Source organism: Rhipicephalus sanguineus, chromosome 1 (genome assembly GCF_013339695.2).
Source record: "Rhipicephalus sanguineus isolate Rsan-2018 chromosome 1, BIME_Rsan_1.4, whole genome shotgun sequence".
NCBI classification, from domain to species: Eukaryota; Metazoa; Arthropoda; class Arachnida; order Ixodida; family Ixodidae; genus Rhipicephalus; species Rhipicephalus sanguineus.
In genome coordinates this window covers 119868580-119893928 of record NC_051176.1, presented here as the reverse complement: position 1 = coordinate 119893928, position 25349 = coordinate 119868580, and the positions used below count along the sequence as shown (strand labels likewise).

At 49.1% G+C, this 25349-nt stretch overlaps 1 protein-coding gene across 1 annotated transcript; it reads right to left on the bottom strand.

Moving 5' to 3' along the window:
- Positions 1-3255: 3255 nt before the first annotated feature.
- On the bottom strand, positions 3256-11379 carry LOC119386623 (protamine-like). Its single transcript, XM_037653912.2, has 3 exons — positions 11065-11379; positions 8268-8367; positions 3256-3613 (listed from the first exon to the last, which is right to left on the bottom strand). The coding sequence occupies exons 1-3, from the start codon at positions 11342-11344 to the stop codon at positions 3463-3465; spliced, it is 531 nt and encodes a 176-aa protein (XP_037509840.1). The 5' UTR covers positions 11345-11379; the 3' UTR covers positions 3256-3462.
- Positions 11380-25349: the final 13970 nt, after the last annotated feature.

The window sequence follows — 25349 nt, the reverse complement described above, 5'->3', positions numbered from 1 at the left end:
AGTGTATAGCAAATTTATTGACAGCATAAAGCCGCACTTCCCTCATTGTGACGAGACGATGCACGTTAGCCCACATGATCTGGCAATGCACGGCGCTGCGCGATTGCGAGAATCTCAGCACAGAGGACGCCTGGAGGACGGCGATCACCAGCTCGGACCGGGAGGTCCAAATCCGAGCTGTCCAGAGGACCCGCAATTTGGCGGAGAGGCTCGCTCTTCCTGTCCCCACGTGGGTGCGGCCCGCAGCCGACCCTCCCTCTTGAGGGAAATTGGCTCCTCAGGACAATTTATAAATAAAGTTCATTGATTGACTGACTGACTGCCTGACTGACTGACTGACTGACTGACTGACTGACTGACTGACTGACTGACTGACTGACTGACTGACTGACTGACTGACTGACTGACTGACTGACTGACTGACTGACTGACTGACCATAACCAGTAGACCACCGTGGCGGGTCTTGAGTGTACAGTACCAAACATTCTGCTTACCGCTTAAGAAAGCAGCGAAGTTGAGTTTGCGTTATAATAATAGATATTATTAGGAGCCGTTTTAAAGACGTTGCTTGGGGGCCCTCGAGAAGATTTTAGATGAGGGATTCGAGAAATATATTTACCAAATGCTCCGTTTTTCTCATGAGCGTCCCAACGAGCCGTTTCAGGCAATTTTCGATGGGCAATGAATTTTCTATTGTCTTACCTTAAGTTAGTTCAGTAAAGAGTTTCATTTATACAATTTGACTGCCGCCATATTAGTCGCCGCTATACCACGTGACAATACAATACGTCTGCGACGTTTCCGGGTTGCAGATGTTCTTTTGTTTAAGAAAAATTGTTCAAAGATCGCACGTTAGTGAGTATATCGATAACGAACGCTTTACATCAGCAGATACGTAGAATATGAACAGCCATTGCGGTTTTATGTCCCGTATACACCATTCGTTACAAAACTCGCTTCCAACTTAGTTGCTGCTGTACACCTGTCCGGTGATCTGGTATTGCGTAGTGGTGGTTTACAGACAAGGGTAAACTCCACGCTGGTATTTGCACCATCGTGCGAAGGCTTCTTATTGAAGTTCTTCCCGGTAAGTTGTTTCGGAATTGAACTAATGTACTTTGAGCAAGACAGACAAAACTTTTAAGATACTAAAGACATTTCATTCAAATGAAAAAAAAAATTGGTCAGAGTTAACGGGATTCAAGCAGACATTTTTGTGCATTGGCGTTTGCTACTGCGTCATATGGATATATAATAACTAACTTGCGAATGTATCGAAGTATCTTAAGATACAATTGGCAAGTATCGTTTCGGATACAATTATCGCGATAGTATCTTGTATCTGTATCTCAAATACTTCTTGCCTCAGTATCTTGTATCGTATCGCGATACAATTTCAAAGTATCTTTGCCCAGCCCTGGATAGCACTATCGATACTATCGATAGTTGAGTGATTATTGAACTATCGATGGTAGGAAAAAACTATCGATAGCGCTATCGATAGTAAGTTTGTTAGTACAGTATCGATAGTATAAAATCAACCGCGCGAACTCATTGCAGCATAAACTTCGTTCCTCGAGTGTATGGTAAATGGCGGCGTAGGAGGAGCAGGCGGAAGGGCAAGAAAGTTGACATGCTCGTGTTCTTTCACCAGAATGTTTCGCTGACACATGATACTTAAGTTGAACTGTTCATCTGAAGCGGAAAGGAAGCCGTTACACATGGCGGAACTGTGTGGCTTCAAATTTATATTACATTATCTGATATCAAAGTAAAAATATCAAATAGTAATTGTTGGGGTTTCACGTCCCAACATAAAAACATCAAGAGCTAAGCTTGTTAGCTGAAAGCTGTAACTGACTGCTTTTGAATATAAATTTTTTCGATGGACATTATCCGACATTTCCGCTGCAGAAATGATTTTTTTCTCGCCAAAATATTCCTCATAAACGAACTGAGTATTGCTGATAGTAGGCTATCGTGAACGTTTTGGCAATATCGTCGGCCAACAACGGCATAATTATTCGCAACACTATCAATAGTATTACCTGTAGTAATGCTACCGATGGTGCTATCGATTGCACTATCGGTAATACTATCGATAGTTTATCGATAATGGTACTATCGATAGTTTCCTTACAATATCAATAGTTTAAAATAAACTATCGATGCTATCGATAGGCCATTTACCGATAGTTCTGCATCACTAGTCTACACGCCGCGCGCTGACGCGCTGCAACGCGTACGTGTGGTCAGGCCTTAAGAGAGTCAAATCCAGGAACCAAAGCTGGGTTAAATTTCACGGGAGCGTAAAGCGCTCCTAAGTATCTTTCACTTTTAAAACAATTGTAATCAAAATGTGGCAATTCCTGATTGCAATGTGAACTCAAAAACGTCGTTTCGAATAAAAAAATGAACAAATCCTTCATCTGTTTGAATCAAACTGAGCTAGATTCATTAAACCAGCGCTGCGTCAACAACCGCGTGACAAAAATAAGCAACATGGCCGCATCCAGTCTGTTTCATTTGTTTCCTTGTTGCTTTCCTATCGTGCTTTCGTTCCCCAATTAGTTTTTTTTTGAGCGAGTTGGTACATACTAAAGGACATGATGTTGTAGAGCAAGACTCGAATATAAAGAGTAAGAGGCCGACTTTCCTACGTCTTTCTGCATTTTAGTGTTTATTTTCGACTTTTGCGCTTCGGTATCATGTCCTTCTTTCGCTCCAAGATGTTATACTTGAAATAGAAGACAGCTGAAATGAAGATATTGGGCACCGATATATTCCTTGAGGAAGATGAATGAATCCGAAATGGCGCGGCATTAAACGAGCTAAGATGAAGAGGAAGAGCTGAAGCATTTTTTGAAGGCCTTCAGTAGATGTCAAGAACAAGAAAACGCTGACGAGAGTCCAGAATGGTACGCTTTTTGCCTGGAAGGACCATTCGCTCTACAACTCTAGTCATCGCCATTACACCCATGCAACAAAGGACGGCACCGACGGCAGCACAAGGATGGTGTTATAATTGTCGCAAAATATTGCTCTGTAGTTCACTCGCCGCGATTTAGACATCTTTTACGAGCTCATTCAAGCCGAAATGAAATGTTCCAATCTGTAAGAGCCAAATCCAAATTTTACTCATGAATACCGATGATAGTGGGCTATATAGATTTTAGCCGCAATATAGATTTGAGCTATTTTGGTGACATGAGCACGCCGACAAAAAATTGTTGGAGCTGTACCACACTGTCAGTAGCAAAAAACTGCGTTTTTCCCAGTTTCGTTAAGAGTGGACTTGGCTCTTTTAGAAAAAAATAATGCCGCAATTTTCCTTGGCACTCGCTGAATCTGTACCCTGTGCGAGATATCACGCGCCTCCGAAACATTTAGGGCGTTCCAACTTCGTTGGGAACTCTTTAATGCGGTGCTGCAAAGGGCACGAGTATCACGCGCACTCCCTCCTACACAGCCTCGTCGTCTTCATCCAGCGTGGACATTCTTGGCGGCGTCCTCCGCGATGTTCTCGACCGCGATGCCACGGACGACGTTCCAGGCTCGAGTCCGGCAGTCGGATCGTGATCAGCTGTTACCGCAGCGGTCATATTCTCCTTGCTAGGGGGAGACAAAAAAAAAAACAATAGCGCGCGCTCACTGCAAGACTGTATTCAAGTGCGCAAAACCACCAGTGACAAAATTTAGTGGAATCTACCGACTTTTATTTCAAATTGCTTAAATTGAAAAAAAAAAACAGAGCCCTTCCGCTACTGTGAAGATTGAAGCCAGAGAATCTGTGACTATGGCGGTTCTGTTAGAGTAAATACTGCTGTGGTGAATACATATTCTAACACGCAAGTGTTTTATGCCGTGATCCACCACGGCTCCACTGACGTATTTCCGTCACGGATATGACGTTGTAAAATATACACTAACAGATTGCAAAGAAAAAAAGCTAGAAGTTTCATTGCCGGGATTCGAACCTACGACCCCACGTTCCGCAGCACGTGGCGCGAAAGCACTCGGCCACAGAAAGTACGTTATTCAGTTTACTAACGGCGAGCTATTTGTATACACCATTTACCGTTGGCGGTACTCCGAACTCGGTGGATTCTGCGTGTTCTTGTTATCACTAGCGAGATGGTGCGACGGGCGCGGAGGGTGCGCTTTAAAGGTCGTCGCCCCGCGCGTTGCGATGCGAGCGCTCCTCTAGAGGGGATGTCTCTCGTGCGCGCGCGCTTATCTCGTGATGGGGGCGGTTTGTACATCTTGGACTTTTACCGCAAGTTTCCGTTGACGTTGCAGAGAGTACGAAGGTCACTTCCCTCGCTGCAGCAGCCGCGTTTCCGAAAGGAGCGCGCTGCTCTCTCACACACACACACACACACACACACACACACACACACACACACACACACACACACACACACACACACACACACACACACACACACACACACACACACACACACACACACACACACACACACACACACACACACACACACTCACGCGCGCGCGCACACACACACACACACACACACACACACACACACACACACACACACACCATCATCATCATCATCAGCCTGTCTACGCCCACTGCAGGGCAAAGGCCCCTCCCATGTTCCGCCAATCAACCCGGTCCTGTGCTTTCTGCTGCCACGTTATACCTATAAACATCTTAATCTCATCTACCCACCTAATTTTCTGTCTCCCCCTCGCGTTTGCCATCTCTTGGAATCCAACCCTTAATGACGACCGGTTATCCTCCGACGTGCTACGTGCCCGGCCCATATCCATTTCTTCTTCTTGATTTCAACTATGATATCCTTAACCCCCGTTTGTTTCATGACCCACTCTGCTCTCTTCCTGTCTCTTAAGGTTGCACCTATCATTTTCTTTTCCATCGCTCGCTGCGTCGTCCTCAATTTAAGTTGAACCCTCTTTGTAAGTCTCCAGGTTTCTGCTCCGTAGGTTTATGTACCGGTAAGATGCAGCTGTTATATACCATCCTCTTGAGAAATAGTGGTAGACTACCATTCATGATTTGATAATGCTTGCCGAATGAGCCCCATCCCATCCTTATTCTTCTAGTTATTTCACTCTCATGGTTCGGCTCCGCGGTTACTACCTGTCCTAAGTAGACGTACTCCTTTACAACTTCCAGTGTCTAGCCACCCATCGTAAAGCACTGTTCTCTGCCAAGATTGTTCCACATTACTTTAGTTTTATGCATATTAATTTTCAGACCTACTCTTCTACTTTCCTTATCCAGTTCAGTAATCATGAGCTGTAATTCGTCTCCCGCGTTACTCATCAATGCAATGTCATCAGCGAATCGCAGGTTACCGAGATACTCTCAGTTAACTCTTATCCCTAATTCTTCCCAATCTAGGGCCCTCAAAACCTCCTGTTAACACGCGGTGAATAGCATTGGAGAGATCGTGTCTCCCTGCCGTATGCCCTTCTTTATTGGGATTCTGTCGCTTTCTTTATGGAGGACTATAGTGGCTGTGGATCCGTTGTAGATTTCTTCCATTATGTTTATATAGGCTTCGTCGATGCCCTGATTCCGCAGTGCCTGCATGACTGCTGATGTCTCCATCGAATCCAATGCCTTCTCGTAATCTCTTAAGGCTATGTATGAAGGCTCACACACAATGAAGTAACAATTATGACAGTTCGCGCTCGTCCTGTGTATGTTCGTTTCGTGCGTCCTTTCTGCTTTAGAGCGCGCTGCAAGTTTCGAGCTGCTTGCCATTCTTCGCGTGACATTACAATTTGTTGCTATAGCATTCATTCCTTCGCCCTTGTGGCGAAACAATGCACAATAAACGATCAACTACCCCTGTGAAGACACGTTTCACTTTCGTGTTATACCGATTCATATGAAAGGGGGATCAGCCATGTTTTTATCATTACTGACTATGTGAGCGAGTAAAGAGACATACACTAAAGTGTTCCGGTGTTCCTCGTGCGCATGACGCATATTATCTCATCACATTATGTCAACGGCGGCCAGCGGCGGCAGTGATGCCAAAGAAGCCAAATAAGTTTTATCCCTACATTGACCCCCGAAAATTCCCTATGTTGCAAGAAAAATCCCTAGAGTGACTTTTTAATGTCATTCAGGCTAATTCACATTTAACAAAGCATAAAGATAGTTCGCTATCTGGCCCAGTTATTCTGAATCTTATTAGAAGTACAAAGCATCATATTAACAGCCACTGAAAGGCTTTTTTTTTTACATTTTCTCTGGAGTTGCACTTAAAGGGCTTGCAGGTGGCGCCAGTTGCTACACAGAGACGGATTTGTCAAGTTCATTATGCGCAATCATTGAAGGCATAGATGTGATCTTTCGGGTAAATTGGAAGTCTGTAGCGCCTTTCTTGTACTTGCAGCTTGTGAGGTGGCGGTCAATTTCTAATTTCCCACATTTGGAATCAGCATTGCATGATTTGCAGTAGATATACAGGGGTCCTTTTTTACTGGCTGATAGCCATCCTGTGCACTTTCGGTCAGCTTCCCATTTGGCCAAATATTTTTGTCACTATTTTCGTTTTTATGAAAACGGCGGGACGGAAAGACTGAAAATAGACGAACAGTTTTCTGGTCTCTCCGTCACGCCGTTTTCATAATAATGAATCCGCACCAATTCGTCTCTCAAAGTGTCCTGGTCCAGAAGTTATTTGATAAGGAGACTTTGCACGTTGAAGGCGCGCGGCGAGGGTGAACTTGGCACGTTTTCATCTGCACTACAAGACAAAAAGCTCCTTGTTTTTCACTGTTTCACAGAGCAGCAATCACTCAGGGCGCTCATGGTGATATACGCGCGTGCATGCTAAACACCTACGACGACAAAGTCATTTCCACTCAGTCTTCAGCATATAATAAGCGTTACAGAAGTGCTATCACCTTCACTCCGCCCAGCAGAACACCAAAGCTTTCTTAAATAAAAAAAAGAGCAAATAGAGAAAATTATCGTTTTTTACAGTCTTTCTAGTTGAAAAAGCGGGATTACTCAGTGACGCCTGTCATTAGGTCGTGTAATGCAAAATTTCCAGAGCCTTACAAAAATCCCTAGATTCAATAAAAAGACGCCTTATCCCTGAAAGAGATAGAAAACCGCTAGGCCTAGGCATCACTGAGCGGCGGTCTCAAAATGAAATCCTCTTGTTAGAGTGTACTAGAACAGGGGAGTGCTCGGAACGAGCTTCGAAAAGTGAAGCCCAAACAGGGTCAATCCGCTTGCAGCGCTGAGATCGGTAGTCTGCAATGTGTCGTCGTTTAAGAGTCGCGCGCGGCTCCGCCGAAGTGGTGCAGGGGTAGAATGCCCTCTTTCCACTCAAAAGGCCGGGTTCGAATCGCAGCTGTAGATGGTGGGTTTTTATTCTTAGTGTCACCTTTTATAGCTGTATTGGTTTTCCTTTGTTCCTTAAAACTAGCTTCAGTTGATACCTGTTGGTTCTAAAAATAGCGCAAAGTGTGAAGTAAAACAGAAGAAATTTGACAGTGAGCGCAGTTATTTGCAGCTCCACCGCCTGGGGTTGAACAAAAACGTAAAGTATGGCCTCCGAGATTTTCGCGAATACGAGACTCGAAACGAAATTTCACATTTTGCGTTACTTTTCGTAGCACTGTAAGGCAGTGCCGCCAGTGGCGGTGCATGGCCTCACATGTCGCAAGTTTAATGCACGAGTCTGCACACCGCCTGCATTGTGCAGGTTCGGAAAGCTTCTCAACGCCCTGGCTCGCGCTACGGAAATTCTGCAGGAAACAATCAGCGTTGCAGAAAACGCACCAAGCATCTGAACGCGCTTGCTTGCACATGGGACATTCTTAAAGGTGTGCCGTTGCGCCTTACAAGGCATGTGCCATGTGCTGGACACATGTGCTGAAGGCATCTTCTGGAGGAAACAGCTTATACGAAGCGGGTATTCCTTCGATGAAACGGTCGTCGATGATACAACGTTGCAGCGAAATGTCGCAGACCCGCATAGAGCACGAGTGTGGCGTCACGCACGCGTGACAAACGCCACGGTGGTGTGATGTAGTAAAGTGACGCTAACTCGCAGTGTTTATAGGCTCCGGAAGTGACGCATGCGATATAGCAGCTGAATGAGCCAGTGACGTCAACATTAGCGCAGCGGATTTACAAATGGCTGTGCTAATGGACAAAAAAAACATCAAGTGTGCACAGGACCAAATGTACGGCTACAATAAATGAGTAAGGCAGAAAGAAAGACGTTACGGAAGCCGTCGCTATTACCGCTGCTCTGTGACGGAATCGTGGGGGACATCTGTAGTAACACTCCTCCGTTGTCCCTTCTCGGTCGTGACGTGATCGCGCCTGGCAAGGATTCCTGAACCTGGGTGGGGTTAAAGTGCGCGCACTGTCAGACCAGACACTGGGTCAGTATACCATGTAGTCGTGCGCTGTATTGGCTCAAGCAGAGTTAATGAAAGTGGGGTCAATATCGAAAGTCACGAAAAACATGCGGCAGTAAAAAAAAAAAAAAAATGAGCTTTACCATACAGTAATGCATCACCTATCGGCAATTGTCCCCCAAGCATAGGTCGGCAAAAAATGTGGAGCTCACTCAGGCTAACTCACGAAACATGTCGTACCGTCAGGGCTCACTCGGACTCAGACTCACCAAACTATTCCTCATCCGGACTCACTCGGACTCAGACTCACTATAACTTTTCTCAAACGGACTCACTCGGACTCAGACTCACCAATATTTTATTCACTCGAACTTACTCAGACTCAGACTCACGGCTGGATCTGAGTCTGAGTGAGTCTGAGTGAGTCGACTTGTGAGTCCGTTTAGCATTAAATTACCCTTTTTCTACCGTAATGTCAATGTTCTTTAACGCCAATATCTCGCATAATCGGTGCGCTACTTAGCACCTTTTGATCTCGTACCTTCAAATACCAGTTATCTGAGTTTGCAGTTCAATAAGGACCTTTTTATTGAAATTCATGACTCAGACGAGATATTTTTACCAGTAACTTCCTGTGAAAAAGTTTGCGAGGGGCGGTCAAGGCACCTCCTCCCCCTCTCCCTCCTCAAATCACGGCTCTGATCAATAAATATTGAGCTGACGTATGAACGGTAGTGCGTAGAAGTATGCGGGAGTATACGGGAGTATAAAAGTGAGCTGACATAGGGCTGATAGTAAGGCTAAAGTTGAGTAGATAGGACCATAGGTCGGCAAAAATTGTGGAGCTCACTCAGACTCACTCATGCAATATATTTTGCCCTTAGGGCTCACTCGGACTCAGACTCACCGAAAATTTCCTCAACCAGACTCACTCGGACTCAGACTCACCAAAATTTTTCCCAACCGAACTCACTCGGACTCAGACTCACAAAAACTTTACCCACCCGGACTCACTCAGACTCAGACTCACGTCTCGATATGAGTCTGAGTGAGTCTGAGTGAGTCGACTCATGAGTGAGTTTGCCGACCTATGCCCCCAAGGAATTAGATTTCGTAAAAATAGAAATATATAGTGTGACGTCTTTTTTTTTTTATACCCGGGCAACTAAAATTTTCATTCTGCGTTGTATTCGTGTGGTGGAGCGCCTAAAAAGGGACCCTGAACCAGTTTCGAGAATTGCGTACATACCCATTAACCTGGTAGGACAAGTATTTTGTATCAGTGACATATGAATTCAATCAAGCGCTCCGCTTTAAGTTCGTAATTTACTATAAGGTTTTTAATGCGCGCATCACTACACATCACAACGGCGCTGCCATACCGAGTTTTCATCCGTTGTGCGACTGCACTTGTGCGTCCGATATCTGATTGGCTTCTGAGCGTTTGTACCGGAAAAGAGAATGCGAATGGCCGAATGCGAGGGGGTAGAATTTGTACAATCGACTTAGAAGCAAAAAAAAAGGTGGCTTTCGTTTTCGATTCGTCTTAGGCGTATGCATAAGGGACCTTGTGAGTTTTTGTTTAGTTAGTTACAGTTGTGAGAAAACAAAAGGCGAAACACGCACGCATGCACACACTAATGAAACGTCGCAAAACAGTTGGACGCTGCATAAAAGCATGCATGTGAGGGATATCATTCCATGACGTGAAAGAATTCCTTCAGCGTTAAACATAAAGTAGTACACCAGGCATATTGTTTCAATGTACAGTGACTACGAGAAAGAAAAGAACAAACAAACATGCTAATTTTATTGGCGATAGCGTAAAAGAAATACGTGAAGCTCATGATTATTTTTCTTGTACCTTGTGGTTTAGCACTTGGGACGTAAAACCCCAACAATCATTATTATTATAGTGGATTACAGGTATAGCTGTAGCAACTAACAGGTATTTCCGAAAGCAATTACTGGACACTCAAAGCACGTTCACACCGTCGCCACCGGCGCCGCTGACGCCGTGATGTCACTGTAACTACGCGCTGCAGTAGCGGCCTGCTCGTGGATATTTAGGGCATTTGATTGCAATATCGAGAAACTTGACGCGCCGTCACGCTCCACTCAGTTCTGTCGAAGCAATGCGACGTTATGAGCATTGCGTGCGCACACATTCGCGTTGCTGCTGAGCTGCTGTGTGCATATACCACGCAAATCGTGCTGCGTGTGCACACCGACGCGTGGTCTGAGTAGAGCGAATAGCGCACTTGTCAAGCTAAATCTATTTATGAATAATTTCATTGGGTACTGTAAACCGCTGGTAGTTTTCCGTCTGTCACTTTTTGCGAGCCCTCTGCATAGATGGGACGTCTGCGCCGCTTCTGGCGTTCTTGACCGTGCTTGCTTTTTGGCACGCCTATTATCTGCCGGTGCGCTCACTTTTCGTACTGCGTTGCTCCATGTTGCTTTCACATACTGTCAAAACTGAGCAAGTATTTTGGTCGGGCTGGTTAGTATATGAATCCATAACTTCAGGTAGCGCAGGAGAAAGACATTGCTAGAACACAGTGCGAAAAGCTGAAGCCTATCGGAAAACCTTGCTAATGCTTTCGGTGCTTTGCGCTTGGGCCAAACTGGCATATTTATGTACAGATGTGATTTTGGAAGAAAGTTCGTAAGCATACCCCGACGTCGGGCCTTGGCTGCCGCAGTGTGCCGCCTCTTCTTCCGCTTCGTGGTTCTCGACCGCCGACTCGTTGAAGATCGTGCACTGCGCTTGCGTGTCGTGCTCTTCGACCGCCGCTGCCTCCGCGTAGCTCGGCCCACCTTGCGTGCTTTGATCGGTGGCTTTCGGGAGGTGAGCACTACGGTCGCAGGTCTTCGTCGCCGTGAAACAGTAGCCTTCCTACGAGCAGCTGCCGATGGCGCGTAGCGTGGATGGGTCGTTGCGTTTTCATCTCTCATCACGGCTCCTGCATGGTATACTCGCGACCTATACACCGCCGCTCAGCTTAGTTACGATGTTGCCGCTGCAGGTGTGGATAAAGGCGTAGCACAAAGGTTACCGGGCACTAGCGGAACATACCGTGGCCGGAGCCATATGTTTAAAGGGACACTAAAGAGAAAAACGATTTTTCTCATATTAGTAAATTACTCTTTCACGATACCAAAAAACACCACGCTTGGTGCTAGAAGGCGCTTGGTAAGAGAGAAAACGTGCAGAAAGAAAATGCGGGTGGTGACGTCACCGGGTGATGAGTCGCCGTGATGTCATGGATTTTGATGGCGTCTACTGGGGCCTGCATAGTTCCTAATCGGTAAAAATGAAGTACATTGCCTTCTGAGGGAGCCAGAGACTTAACGCACCAAGTTTCAGGAAATTTCGTTGAGCCAATGGGGCCAAATTAGGAAAACACACATTGAACCGCTGTATATACAGGGTGTCCCATCTATCACGCAGCACGATTTAAAAAAAGAGGAACGCCGTTACGCGAAGCAAACATACTGCATATGGTTCCTAGTACATTGGAGTAGCCACTCCTATTTTTTTCGTTAATGAGATTTAATTAATTAGTCATAATTATATTTGTAACTCGACAAGTACTTACCTAATTGTCAAAATGTCAATGAGGCGTATGTAGGCATGTTCAAATATCTAACTGCGCTACTTTCAACAACGTGCTAATTGCGCGCTCATTTTTTCCGGCTGAGAAAGAAAGCCCGCGAAATATGAAAAATAACACGTGACTACGCTCCCACCCACAAAGGAAACCAGCGCCCTCAAATAATCTTACTGCAAACAACCGCTTTGCCTGTTGTCCGTTACGAGAGACAGCGTTCTGCATTTTGGCAAGGGTACAGCGTGCAATTTCGCTGGGATTCATTCCGTTCTATAGTACGCCGCAATCATCCATATCTCACGGGCGACTGTTCTCATTGATAACGCGGCAGGTGTTGTCATTACGGCCTGACTCCGTAAAACCAAGCGGTGCGTTCCTTAGGCCGCGTAGCGGCTGATAGGGCGATGCGTTTATTTTTTTCTTCTTTCTGCATTTTTTCCTTGATACTGTATACCTCATAGGGAGCCTGTTTGAGGGTGCTGGTTTCCGACGCGCGCAACAGTCTAGTCACGTGTCACTTTTCATATTTCGCGGGCTTTCTTGATCAAGCGGAAAAAATGAGCGCGCAATTAGCACGTTGTTGAAAGTAGCGCAGTTAGATGCCATTTGAACATGCCTACATACGCCTCATTGAAATCTTGACAATTAGGTAAGTACTTGTCGAGTTACAAATATAATTATGACTAATTAATTAAATGTCATTAACGAAAAAAATAGGAGTGGCTACTCCAGTGTACTAGGAACCATATGCAGTATGTTTGCTTCGCGTAACGGCGTTCCTCTTTTTTAAAGTCGTGCTGCGTGATGGCTGGGACACCCTGTATAATCTCGGATGTCCGTAAATAAGGTGATATCGTCAGCATAAAATAAACCTGGAAGCTTCTGCTCAATCATCACGCGATCCTGTTTGTGTGACAGATTATAACTAATGTTGCTAGCTTCCAGCGCTTTTCGCATGCTAATAGCATCCCCTATACTTCCTTGGCATTATTGTCTGTTAGTGCTCATTATTATTGTGTATAACAAAGAAAAGCGAGCCCTTAAAATTAACACTTCTTTCCTTCATTCATAGCGAGGGTCTCGTTCTGGCAGACTTGATGCTTTCAGGTGGTATGCGAGGGATTATTGGTCAGCTGCCAGCTCGTAATAAGTTCACGTGCTACGTGACGCCAACAGGCAGAAAAAGAGCGTTCCACACTCGCCGTCATGGCTACTGTCGGCGCTGACTGGCGCTCCCACGTTTAATGTACATATATACCCTATAAAGTGGACGGGGGGGGATGGCCTTCGCGGTAGCTCAGTTGGTAGAGCATCGACCGCGTTATTCGAAGGTCGCAGGTTCGATCCCTGCCCGCGGCAAGTTATCTTTTCGTCCACTTTTCTTTCTTCACATTTACCTTACATTTACTACTAATAACATCCCCTATACTTCCTTGGCATTATTGTCTGTTAGTGCTCATTAATATTGTGTACGTCAAGAGCGAGCTACACGCGTTGCTGAAATGCGCCTTTGATAATCTATAGCTTTGCCAGGGTGTGGGACAACCGAAATATTATTCTGTACCATGTTTCGTAAAAATCATAAGGCAACACTCGACAACGCCCAGCCCTGTCTTCATGGTCAAAGGCGTGCCCCTTCCGAAAAGAATTCCCGGCTACGCCATTGAACCTCGCCCGATCGCGAGTGAAATTAAGCTATAAGGATGGCTGGATAGATGTTAAACGCGCGCTCTTGTGAATCGGAATTAAAGCTGTGCACAGGCCGTATTTCCGAGCCCGAGCCCGGCCCGGGCCCGCCGACTTTATCGAAGGCCCGCCCGAGCCCAACGGCAAAGGGCTGCGAGCCCGCCCGGCCCGGCCCGACGTACGAAAACACAATCCCTGGCCCGGCCCGGCTTTTTGAAGGTTCGCTGCAAAACAAAACACCGTTTTCCGGTAATTTGGCATTTTATTGAGCATATCAAAGATGATCAAACGACACACGACGAGCAGTCTATTACACAGATTACAAATTACGAGTAGACGGCCTCATGCCAGCAACAAAGGAGTTCGCTCGCCAAAGCCGTCACGTGTATGGGGTATGCCCATGCAAGCGTCAGCTTGCACGAAGGCGATCTACGTCGGGTCGCTCGTCGCTGTGCATTTTCACTCATATGGTATTTGGCCTTAAATCTAACGCGAACAGTCGCGTGGCGCCGTCACTAGCTCAGGTGGTGTTACTTCTCTGTTTGTCGGAGTGCAACAGAGACAGTGCTTTACCTGCTCCCCTTTTGTTTAAAGTAGCGAATGGAAAGGAAAAGCGGTAAAGGGCGGTCGCGAAAAAGGCGTTGTATGGGTGCTGGAAAACAATTCCCGCGCATTCTCTATATTTCGGGCTTGAGTCGGGTTTTGCTACGGGCCCGTGCCCGGCCCGATAAAACTCAAGTAGCCCGAGCCCGGCCCGGGCCCGAAGTGAAAATACGTCGGCCCGCCCGAGCCCGGCCCGCGGGCCGGGTCGGGCTCGGGCTTTCGGGCTACCCGGAGCCCGTGCACACCTCTAATCGGAATTCCCTTGCATGCGCACTCACTTGTCCATAGGCGTGCGCAGGGTTCCGCATTAGGGGGGGCAAAGGTTCGCCGCAGCGCCCCCCCCTACTAAGTTAATGTATGGGGCAGATTTTGCGCCCCCCCCCCTCTTAGGTGACTAGAAGGGTCAATGTACGGGGCAGATTTTGCGCCCCCCCTCTTAGGTGATTTAGGGGGGGCGGCCGCCCCCCTAGCCCCCCCCCCCCTGTGCGCACGCCTAAGCACTTGTCCATTTAAAGGAGTACTGACACGATTTTGAAGTGCAACAAAACGGACGTTTTTGGTTTCCTTGGCATGTAAAGCTTTCATCTCCCAGCATCTGCAAGGCAGCTTCACCGCATGGAGAGCCCTATGACGTTTCAAGTCAGCTCACTTGGTTTGCGAAATCTGGGTTCTGCATGCAGCCTAAATCACAGAAATCGCTAACGGAGGCAGTGGACGACAGTTCACTCATGACGAACCACGTTCGACTGACAGCAAAGGACAGCAGGTGCATGTTTCGTGGGTTGCAGTCTGCCCTTGACGTCACGGGCAGGCTTGACACGTCACTATGAAGCCGCCCTCTCGAAACCGAAACCGAAACTGCTGGTTGAAAGAAGAGGTATTAAAAATGTATGCAACGCATCCCCAGGCACCACGACACTCTTTTAGATACGAAGTATCTTAAGGCGGAGCTCAATCCGGTGGTGGTAGTGTGCGACGTGACCACCCTTACTGCGCATGCGCATATCCTCTCCACACACCTCCTCTCCCCTTCCCCTATCCACTTTCCCTCTCCCCTCCCCTCCCCCTTTCCACTCTTCCTCTGAAACGCGGGCTAGACATGCCGAAATTGTTTCCTGCGCAACGCCGCGATGAGCTCGAGCGCATGCGCGTCTCCTCCCCTTCTCTCTCCTCTCCTACGCTGCCCCCTTCTCGCCCGCCTGTCGACCGCGTTCCCCGCTCGCCCTGTGAGAATTAACGGCCAGGCTAGATGGAAGATACGACGCGCGTAGCGTCCCTCTTCGCGTTCCACGACGCGAGGTCGGTAGCATGCCCAACGAACACCAACGGAACGCGATCGTGCAAGTGCTCCGGCTTCGCATCGCCTCATGGTCCCCTTTAGCGGGAGATGGTGTAATTTTTTAGGGTTCTCGACACTAGAGGTGTGCACGGGCTCCGGGTAGCCCGAAAGACCGAGCCCGACCCGGCCCGCGGGCCGGGCTCGGGCGGGCCGACGTATTTTCACCTCGGGCCCGGGCCGGGCTCGGACTACTTGGAGTTTTATCGGGCCGGGCTCGGGCCCGGCGCAAAGCCCGACTCAAGCCCGACATATAGAGAAGGAGCGGGAATTGTTTTCCAGCACGCATACAGCGCCTTTTCCGCGACCGCCCTTTACCGCGTTTCCTTTCCATTCGCTACTTTAAACAAAAAAGGGGAGCAGGTAAAGCACTGCCTCTGTTGCACTCCGACAAACAGAGAAGTAGCACCACCTGAGTACGGACCCAGGTGAAAATGAGTAACTGGGAATCCAACTGGTTTCAACTGGTATCAACTGGGATCAAATGGTTCCAGTTGGGAAACAACTGGTCCCAGTTGATTCCAGTTGCAACTGGTCCCAGTTAGCAGCTGGTCCCAGTTACAACTCAACTGGTCCCAGTTGATTCCAGTTGCAACTGGTCCCAGTTAGCAGCTGGTTCCAGTTACAGCTCAACTGGCCACCAACGGGAACCATGACCAGTTGAACTGGAAGAAGCTGATCCCAGTTGGAAACCATAACCAGTTAAATTGGAAGCAAGTGGTCCCAGTTGCGCCCTAACTGGAAGTGCGACCAGTTGTCCTGGTTGTACGGTTCTTCAAAGTGAAAGAAAGATAATTGAACTCGAACGCATACGCAGCATTGCTGCACTTGAGCGAATGGGTTTTATCTAAGAGCTTTTTGTGTCCTATTCGAAGAAGGGTACCATCACTTTCCTAGTAATATTCCTAGGACAATGAGAGAATAAGAAAATAGCATCTCATGGTTTGCGAATGAATTATCTTTTCTTGTTTAGACGTCATCCTCTTCGTGTTGTTTAAACCCCATTATTAATATATACTGAATATACAGTCTTACCTCACCTGATATATATGTATTTTTCAAAATCATATTATCGTGGATTATTCCGTTGCGCAAATGCGCAACACAGTGCACACAAGCGTACGCTTGTTTTAGCATCAGTAAATTCAACTAACATTAAAAAGGTGTTGTCAATCTTTTTACGTTCATCACGGTGACAATACGCGCAACCAAGGCGGGCCCAATTGACGGTAGGGTGTTAATATTGCCGTCGTCTCGCTGGGAGCATGCCATGCCTAATAGTCTTGTGTGCAGCACAGCGGTTACTTCCGTACGAGAACGAAAAATGGAGTAATGCCAGTGCCGAGAGCTACCACAGCTGAGACTGCCACAGACTGCTGACATCCTGCCGACACAAACCCACAAACCGTTGCACAAACGCAGCCTCTCTACATCGACTGCCGTCACATTAGTCCCGTATCTCATAGGCTCAAACATTGAACGAAGCAGTAAAGTAAGCATAAAGATTACATATAGAATAAACTGAAATGAATTATTTCGTGCCAATTCGGCAATATTTAATGGAAGAAAGAAACTGGATAACAAAGACATAAAATTTAGAAAAACAGCGATGCTAGTTTCGTACACCACATGGGACGAGGGCTAGCTACCGAGCGCTCGGTGGTCCGTGGTCGCGCTGCTTAGTTGTCCTGTTTTTCAAAAGGAACGTGCAGTCATGGCGTGCGTAAATTAGACTTTGTCGAATTAGTGTTCGGCAGCTTCATCTCTGGAAGACTTTGACTTCAGTCGAACGCCGGACAATTAGTGTTTACGCCTGTGACAAGACGGATATATGGACCCATTGTGTGCGGAATGCTGCCTGCCAATTGTCAGCGATGCAGCCGTTTGAAGGTAATTATACCATTTATGCTTCGAGTGCTAGTTGTTCAGTATCCTAGAGAAGATGTAGATATAATGCAGGCAGAGTGTTTTGAGTGTTGAGACGATGGAACGTTGCATTGTAAACAAATGCTTTCTATACTGCTCTAGCTAAGTTTGTTTATGGGTTTGTGCGGAGTGCTCGCAAACTTGCTGCCATTTGTTTGGAAGCATCACAGAAAACGAGTGCCGTGCAATACTTGTGCTTTGAACGGCGTGCTAAATAACTATGAAGTGTACTCGTAACTCTGTCCGCGACTTTCAAAGAAAGCGCTAAGGGCCCGTATTTGCACTCTAAATGAATATTCCTGAACCTGTTGCATGTGTAGGCATATGAATTCGAGTGAAAATAATGGTGTTTCTTATTATTTTTTTGCTGCTGATATATAAACTCGACTTCTAAAAATTCGGAATAGATGCAGCGCATGATCTCTGTAGACACTGTTTGTCGTGTGAATTGTTAGAAGGCAGGTCTGCTGTGTATATCTATATTTATATGACTGTTCTAAGACATGCATGAAACATGTTACCTCTTATTTTGCAGCAACGCTGTTTCATTGGTCACGGGTGAATGGCACAGATTCATCAGCTGCGCAGCCCGAAACTTCACCAGTATATTGGTTGAGAAAATACAGCACTGCATGAAAGCCGAGCGGAGGATATCTTTGCACTGAATTTGCAACCACAGTGCTGGTCCAAACCAGCCACAGCAGGGAATGCCTAGAGCTGTGTAATTTTCTGTGTAATAGCAATAAATCATGATCATCTTCTACACTTAACATGGAGTGTCAAGTGTTCCATTGGAGTGTTTGATGTGCTCAGAATGAACATTATTTGCACGTTGAAGATTGTTTGAGCTAGCTGGAGTACAAGCATGCCCATTTGGGCACCAACGGGGAATGGGACCTGTTCACAACTGGGAAAGCATTTCCAACTGGGAATGCATTCCCAATTGGTACCAGTCGCCAACTGGGAATGTATTCCCAGCTGGTCCCAGTCGCCAACTGGGAATGCATTCCCAACTGGTCCCAGTTACCAACTGGAAATGTGTTCCTTAAACCAGTTGAAGTGGAACCAGTTGAAACCAGTTGGATTCCCAGTTACACATTTTCACCTGGGGAGCCTGCATGACCGGCCGTTGGCCGGTCATGTAGGCTCCCTACACCTGAGCTAGTGACGGCGCCACGCGACTGTTCCGCGTTAGATTTAAGGCAAGTCCCATATGAGTGAAAATGCACGCGACAGCGACGAGCGACCGGACGTAGATCGCCTTCGTGCAAGTTGATGCTTGCATGAGCATGCCCCATACACGTGACGGCTTTGGCGAGCGAACTCAATTGTTGCTGGCATGAGGCCGTCTACTAGTATAGCAAAAGTGCCGCGAACAGTCTCTATTAGAGACTGTTCGTCGTGTGTCGTTTGATCATATTTGACATGCTCAATAAAATGCCAAATTTCCGGAAAACGATGTATTGTTTTTGCAGCGAACCTTCAGAAAGCCGGGCCGGGCCGGGCCGGGCCCGGGATTGTGTTTTCGTACGTCGGGCCGGGCCGGGCGGGCTTGCAGCCCTTTGCCGTCGGGCTCGGGCGGGCCTTCGACAAAGTCAACGGGCCCGGGCCGGGCTCGGGCTCGGAATTACGGCCCGTGCACAGCTCTACTCGACACCCGTGCTTTCATTTAGAGCAACAACCCGAAAAGTTTTAAATTTATGTCAGTACTCCTTTAAGGTTTTGTCCTTACGCCGCACTTTAAGTGAGAACGCCGTCGTCGGGGCTCGTCGTCTGCAGCGGCGCTGCTCCTCATCACGCCTGCGTCGTGAGTCCTGCCTGGTCAGGACGCTGTCTCTGTTGCGCTGCAGCAGTTGCTACTCGCATGCGGCGTCGCGCCAACATGTCGCTTCGCGTATCGTCAGAATGCATGCCCAGAGATCAGAGTGACGCTGGCAGTGCTTCGGGCGAGGCTGTTACTTCTTGATGCCGTTCGCGTATATACTAGTATGCTACACTGTGCGTATATGTGTCTCCGACTCCGCATATAGTGGATACCTGTCGTAGGCACTGTCTGCTGTAGGCCTGTTGTGGGCATCGTGACGTCGACTTCTTCGTGCGCTGCCGCCTGCTCGTTCTCGAAGGCATCGGGAATCAGCTCCAGGTTGCCCCCTTTCTCGCCCGTGCCCGCTGTGCAGCCGCAGAAGTAAAGCATTTCGCTGGTAATCATACTCGTGACTAGTCTCCGGGGTATCCCCAGTCTACCCACGTACTCGTGTTTCGTTTGTTAATCTCTTCCGAGAATGCTTCTGGAATGCTGAAGACTAACTAACTAACTAACTAACTAACTAACTAACTAACTAACTAACTAACTAACTAACTAACTAACTAACTAACTAACTAACTAACTAACTAACTAACTAACTAACTAACTAACTAACTAACTAACTAACTAACTAACCAGATAAATAAATAAGCACGTAAGTGGTAAGTGATTAAGTAAAGAATGTAAGTTAACTAGAGTAAGCAATAATAAATGAAGTAAGCAGAGTAAGTATGCAACTAAGGAAGCAAATAAATAAATCAGTTTTGTATCAGTATAGGAGCACTGGTTGGATACAGAAAACAAAAGCTAGCTATCAGGCTTGACAGGGTCCGCATCCCCGAATAATCGGCGACAGGGCACGTGAAAACGCAAAACAAGCGCGCGCGCGCGCGCACGCACACACACACACACACAAACACACACACACACACACACACACACACACACACACACACACACACACACACACACACACACACACACAGGCGTGCGCACAGGGGGGGCAGGGGGGGCGGCCGCCCCCCCTAATCACCTAAGAGGGGTGCGCAAAATTTACCCCGTACATTGACCCTGTGAAGACGTTTATTAACGGGGACTCAGCGACGGCGCACGGCAGCGACAGTCAAAGCGGGGCCGACTCTCTGCACGAGGAGCGTGCTCTCAGAGAAGAGAACGACCCACTGGAAGGCGCTCGAGAGGACGACCCATTACTCAGTAGGAACGCTTCGCTACAATTACCCCGGCTACGAAAAGGGAGCCGTCTGGCGACCTAGCAACTTGTCACTATGAGCGGGTCATGGTAGGGCTTCAAGCGCGCCACGTTGACAATGTCGCGCCCTCGACGGCGCATGTCCGAGGATGGGTCGATGGGTTCGATGAGGTAGTTCACCGGGGATGTGCGTTCGACGACACAGTAGGGGCCTTCGTATTTGGGCAGTAGTTTGGAAGAGAGGCCAGGTGCAGTGGTAGGGACTGAGAGCCATACGAGCGCTCCAGGAAAGAACGTGGGCGCAGAACTGGTGGTGTCACCGCGAATGCTTTTCTGCCGCTCTTGGCTATGCGTAGTAAAGGTCTTGGAGAGCTCGCGACACTCCTCAGCAAGTCTGGCTGTGGCAGAAATAGGCGCACATTCAGATCGATCCGGCTTGTAGGGAAGGATTGTGTCAATGGTGTGCGACGGGTGCCTGCCATACAATAAGAAAAATGGTGAGAAACCAGTAGTGCTCTGAGGAGCGGTATTGTAGGCGTACGTGACGAAGGGCAGAATGACATCCCAATTCGTGTGGTCGGCGGCGACGTACATCGAGAGCATGTCGCCTAGCGTGCGGTTGAAGCGTTCGGTGAAGCCATTCGTCTGCGGGTGGTAAGCAGTAGTTTTGCGGTGAACAACGTTGCACTCTTTGAGAATGGCTTCGACGACTTCCGACAAGAAGACACGGCCTCGATCACTGAGCAGCTCCTGGGGTGGACCGTGACGCAGCATGAATCGGTGGAGCAGGAAGGAGGCCACATCGCTCGCTGTAGCCGCAGGGAGGGCAGCAGTTTCATGAGGTGGTCTACAGCGACGATGGCCCAGCGGTTACCAGCGGACGTCAGGGGAAGCGGCCCATATAAATCGATGCCAACGCGCCCAAACGGTCGGTCAGGGCAAGGTAGAGGTTGCAGACCTGCTGGCGACAGGTGCGTTGAAGTTTTGCGGGGCTGACAATCGATGCAGGAGCGAACGAACTTCTCCACGTAGCGGTACATCCCTCGCCAAAAGTAACGTTGGCGAATGCGGTGGTAGGTTTTCGATACCCCAGGGTGTGCACATTGTGGATCAGAGTAGAACGACTCGCATATATCATAACGCAGACTGCGGGGTATTACTAGTAGCCACTGGCGGCCGTCGCCGTTGTAATTGCGTCGGTGAAGCAGGTCGTCGCGAACGGCGAAATGGTGGGCTTGACGACGCAACAAGCGAGTGGATGGTGTGGCCGATGGATCAGTCAGCAAGTCTATCAGTGAGGCAATCCATTGATCCTTGCGCTGCTCGGTAGCGATGGTGTGAATATCGATGGAAGAAACGACAAAGTGAGACGCTGAGTTGTGGGCATTGTCGTCAGGCAAGGGATAGCGCGACAGGGCGTCGGCGTCAGCATGCTGACGTCCGTTGCGGTACAGCACGCGGATGTCGTAGTCTTGCAGGCGAAGTGCCCAACGGGCAAGACGGCCTGAGGGATCCTTCAATGACGACAACCAGCACAGTGCATGATGGTCGGTGACGACATCAAATGGGCGACCATACAAATAAGGTCGGAACTTTGTAAGGGCCCAAATGATTGCCAGGCATTCTTTCTCCGTGACGGTGTAGTTGGTCTCGGCTTTAGTAAGCGTACGACTTGCGTATGCGACAACATATTCCGGGAACCCAGGTTTGCGCTGCGCAACAGCACCGAGGCCAACACCGCTGGCGTCCGTGTGTACCTCTGTAGGGGTCGTAGGGTCGTAGTGGCGTAGAATGGGAGGAGACGTCAACAAACGACGGAGCTTTGCGAAAGCGTCGTCGCATTCTGACGACCACGAATTGAGGGGCCCGTTACTTCCAAGGAGCTTCGTCAGCGGTGATATGATAGTCGCGAAGTTTCGGATGAAGCGCCGAAAGTAGGAGCATAGTCCTACGAAACTGCGCAGTTCTTTGACGGACGTATGTTTGGGGAACTCTGTCACGGCCCGAAGCTTGGCTGGATCTGGGAGGATGCCGTCCTTGGACACCACGTATCCTAGTATCGTCAGCTGCCGTGCTGCAAATCGGCACTTCTTGAGATTCAGTTGTAGCCCGGCGTCGCTCAAGCGCGTCAAAACCTGCCGCAGGCGTTGAAGGTGTGTTGAGAAGTCCGGGGCGAAAACGACGACGTCGTCGAGGTAGCATAGGCACGTGTGCCATTTCAAGTTGCGCAGAACGGTATCCATCATGCGCTCAAAGGTCGCGGGCGCATTGCACAGCCCAAACGGCATGACGTTGAATTCGTACAAGCCGTCGGGTGTGACAAACGCTGTCTTCGGTCGAGCGTCATCAGCCATGGGGACTTGCCAGTACCCTGAGCGCAAATCGAGCGATGAAAATAACTCTGCTCCTTGCAGGCTGTCAATTGCATCGTCTATTCGAGGTAGGGGATAGACGTCCTTACGGGTGATATTATTGAGTCGTCGGTAGTCCACACAGAACCGCACAGAGCCGTCCTTCTTCGCAACGAGAACGACAGGAGACGCCCACGGGCTGTTTGAGGGTCGAATAACATCGCGGCGAAGCATGTCTTCGACTTGCTCGGTAATTACACGACGCTCTGTTGGCGACACGCGATATGGACGTTGCCGCAGTGGTGGTTGGGCGCCAGTGTCGATGCGATGCGCGACAGCAGACGTGCGGCCGAGAGAAGTTTGCGCTACATCGAACGAAGAATGAAATTCTTCCAACAGGCATAGAAGCTGGGAACGCTCGACCGACGTAAGGTGTTCAGCAATCGAGGAACCAAATAAATCAGCGGGTGACGAATCAGATGTGGAAACAGCACTGAGCGAATGGGAATTGGCGCAGTGCGTGTCACCCGGTGCGTCCATAACTTGTGCGTCTTCGAGGGCTTCAGCTCTGCCGAGACATTCCCCTCGCACCAACCTAACAATGTACGGGGATGGGTTCGTAACAAAAATGTCGGTGTCGCCCTGAATGACTTTCACGGTCGCAAATGGCACCAACAAGCCTTTTCTAGTGAAGATGCGGTCAGATGGAGAGAGGAGTGCAACGGCGTCGGCGAGACCGGTGCAGCACACTGACACAGCCGTTGACGAGTTTGCAGGAAGTGTGGTGTCGTCTTTGACGAGTACTTTGGTCGCAGCCGGTGGACTGTCCGCCGGCGTCAAATTTGAGAATGGTGAGAGCTCTATTTCGGCTGGTGCGCAACGAATTACGGCGGCGTGACGGGCGAGAAAATCCCATCCCAGGATGACGTCGTGAGAGCATGAGGAAAATATGATGAATTCGACGGCGTACAGAGCGTCCTGAATCATGACACGGGCTGTGCACACCGCTGTCGGGTGAATACTGTGAGCGCTGGCTGTACGGAGGGAGAGCCCGGAAAGTGGCGTCGTCACTTTTCGTAGTAGTCGGCTAAATTTAGCGTCCATAACGGAAACGGCAGCTCCAGTGTCTACAAGGGCCGATGTGCGCAAACCATCTACAAACTACGTTTGATGGGCTTTGCTGAGGGCTTTGTCTGTTCGATAGCGTCGCAGCCCTTGCCTCTTGGACTGCAACGACTAGTTTTCCTGGTCTCGTGCGACCGGACGAGGCCGCATCGGTGACAGTGAGCGGCGTCGTGGGGACGGTGACCGACGGGTAGATGGACCTGGGCGTGACGTCGGTGACATAGGCGGCAGCGGGTCATAATACGGGCGGCTGGACTGGTTGGTGACGGCTGATCCGACTCGAGGCGGCTGCACGCGGTTGCAATAGCGGGCTACGTGACCGGCGCAACCGCACGCAAAGCAGATCGGGCGGTTGTCGGAAGTGCGCCGTCGGTTTGCCGGGCTAGGTCCCATCCACGTGGCAGGACGCGAGGGACGGGGCGGCTGCTGATATGATGACTGCATGGTTGGCTGCAGTCGGGGCGTATGGACGATGTCTGCGTACGCAGCCGGCACACTCGCTTCGAAGGCCTGAGGCCTGGTGACGGCTTCAGCGTATGTTAGCGGGGGCACCACAGGGAGCGCTGGGGGCGGCCTGGCTGCAACTTGTGCGTAACTGAGCGGCGCAGACGCCGGAGGGGGCTGGTGGTATTCCGGCATAACCTCAGCGATTTCCTGCTCGATAGCCCGGCGTAGGGGAGGCAGCAGTGTGGTCGACGACTGTACAACATCCTGCGGGTGAGAGAAGGCCAGTAAGGAGAACTGGCGGGAAATTTCCTCCCGCACGAATGACTTGATTTCGGCGAGTAAGACGGAGTGGTCCGACACGGCCGACAAGCCAGCGAGATCATCAGCCGCTGCCGGCGTAGCTCCTCGTAGCTTTGGCACAGCGTGATGACCTCTGCCACAGTGCGAGGGTTTTTGGCGAGTAGCATGGTGAAGGCATCGTCGTCGATGCCTTTCATGACGTTCCGGATCTTGTCGGCCTCAGACATGGTTGCGTTGGCTTTCTTGCACAAGTCGAGCACGTCTTCAATGTAGCTCGTGAAAAACTCGCCGGACTGTTGGGCTCGTTCACGTAACCGCTTTTCGGCTTGCAGCTTGCGAACGGCAGGGCGGCCAAACACGTCGATGATGGCGGTTTTGAAAGCGGACCACGTAGCGAAATCGGATGCGTGGTTGTTGTACCATAGACTTGCCACACCCGCGAGGTAGAAAACGAGGTTGCTCAGTTTGCCTGCCTCGTCCCATTTATTGGGGACGCTCACACGCTCGTAGATCGCGAGCCAGTCCTCGACGTCGGTGCCATCCGCGCCGGTGAAGATAGGA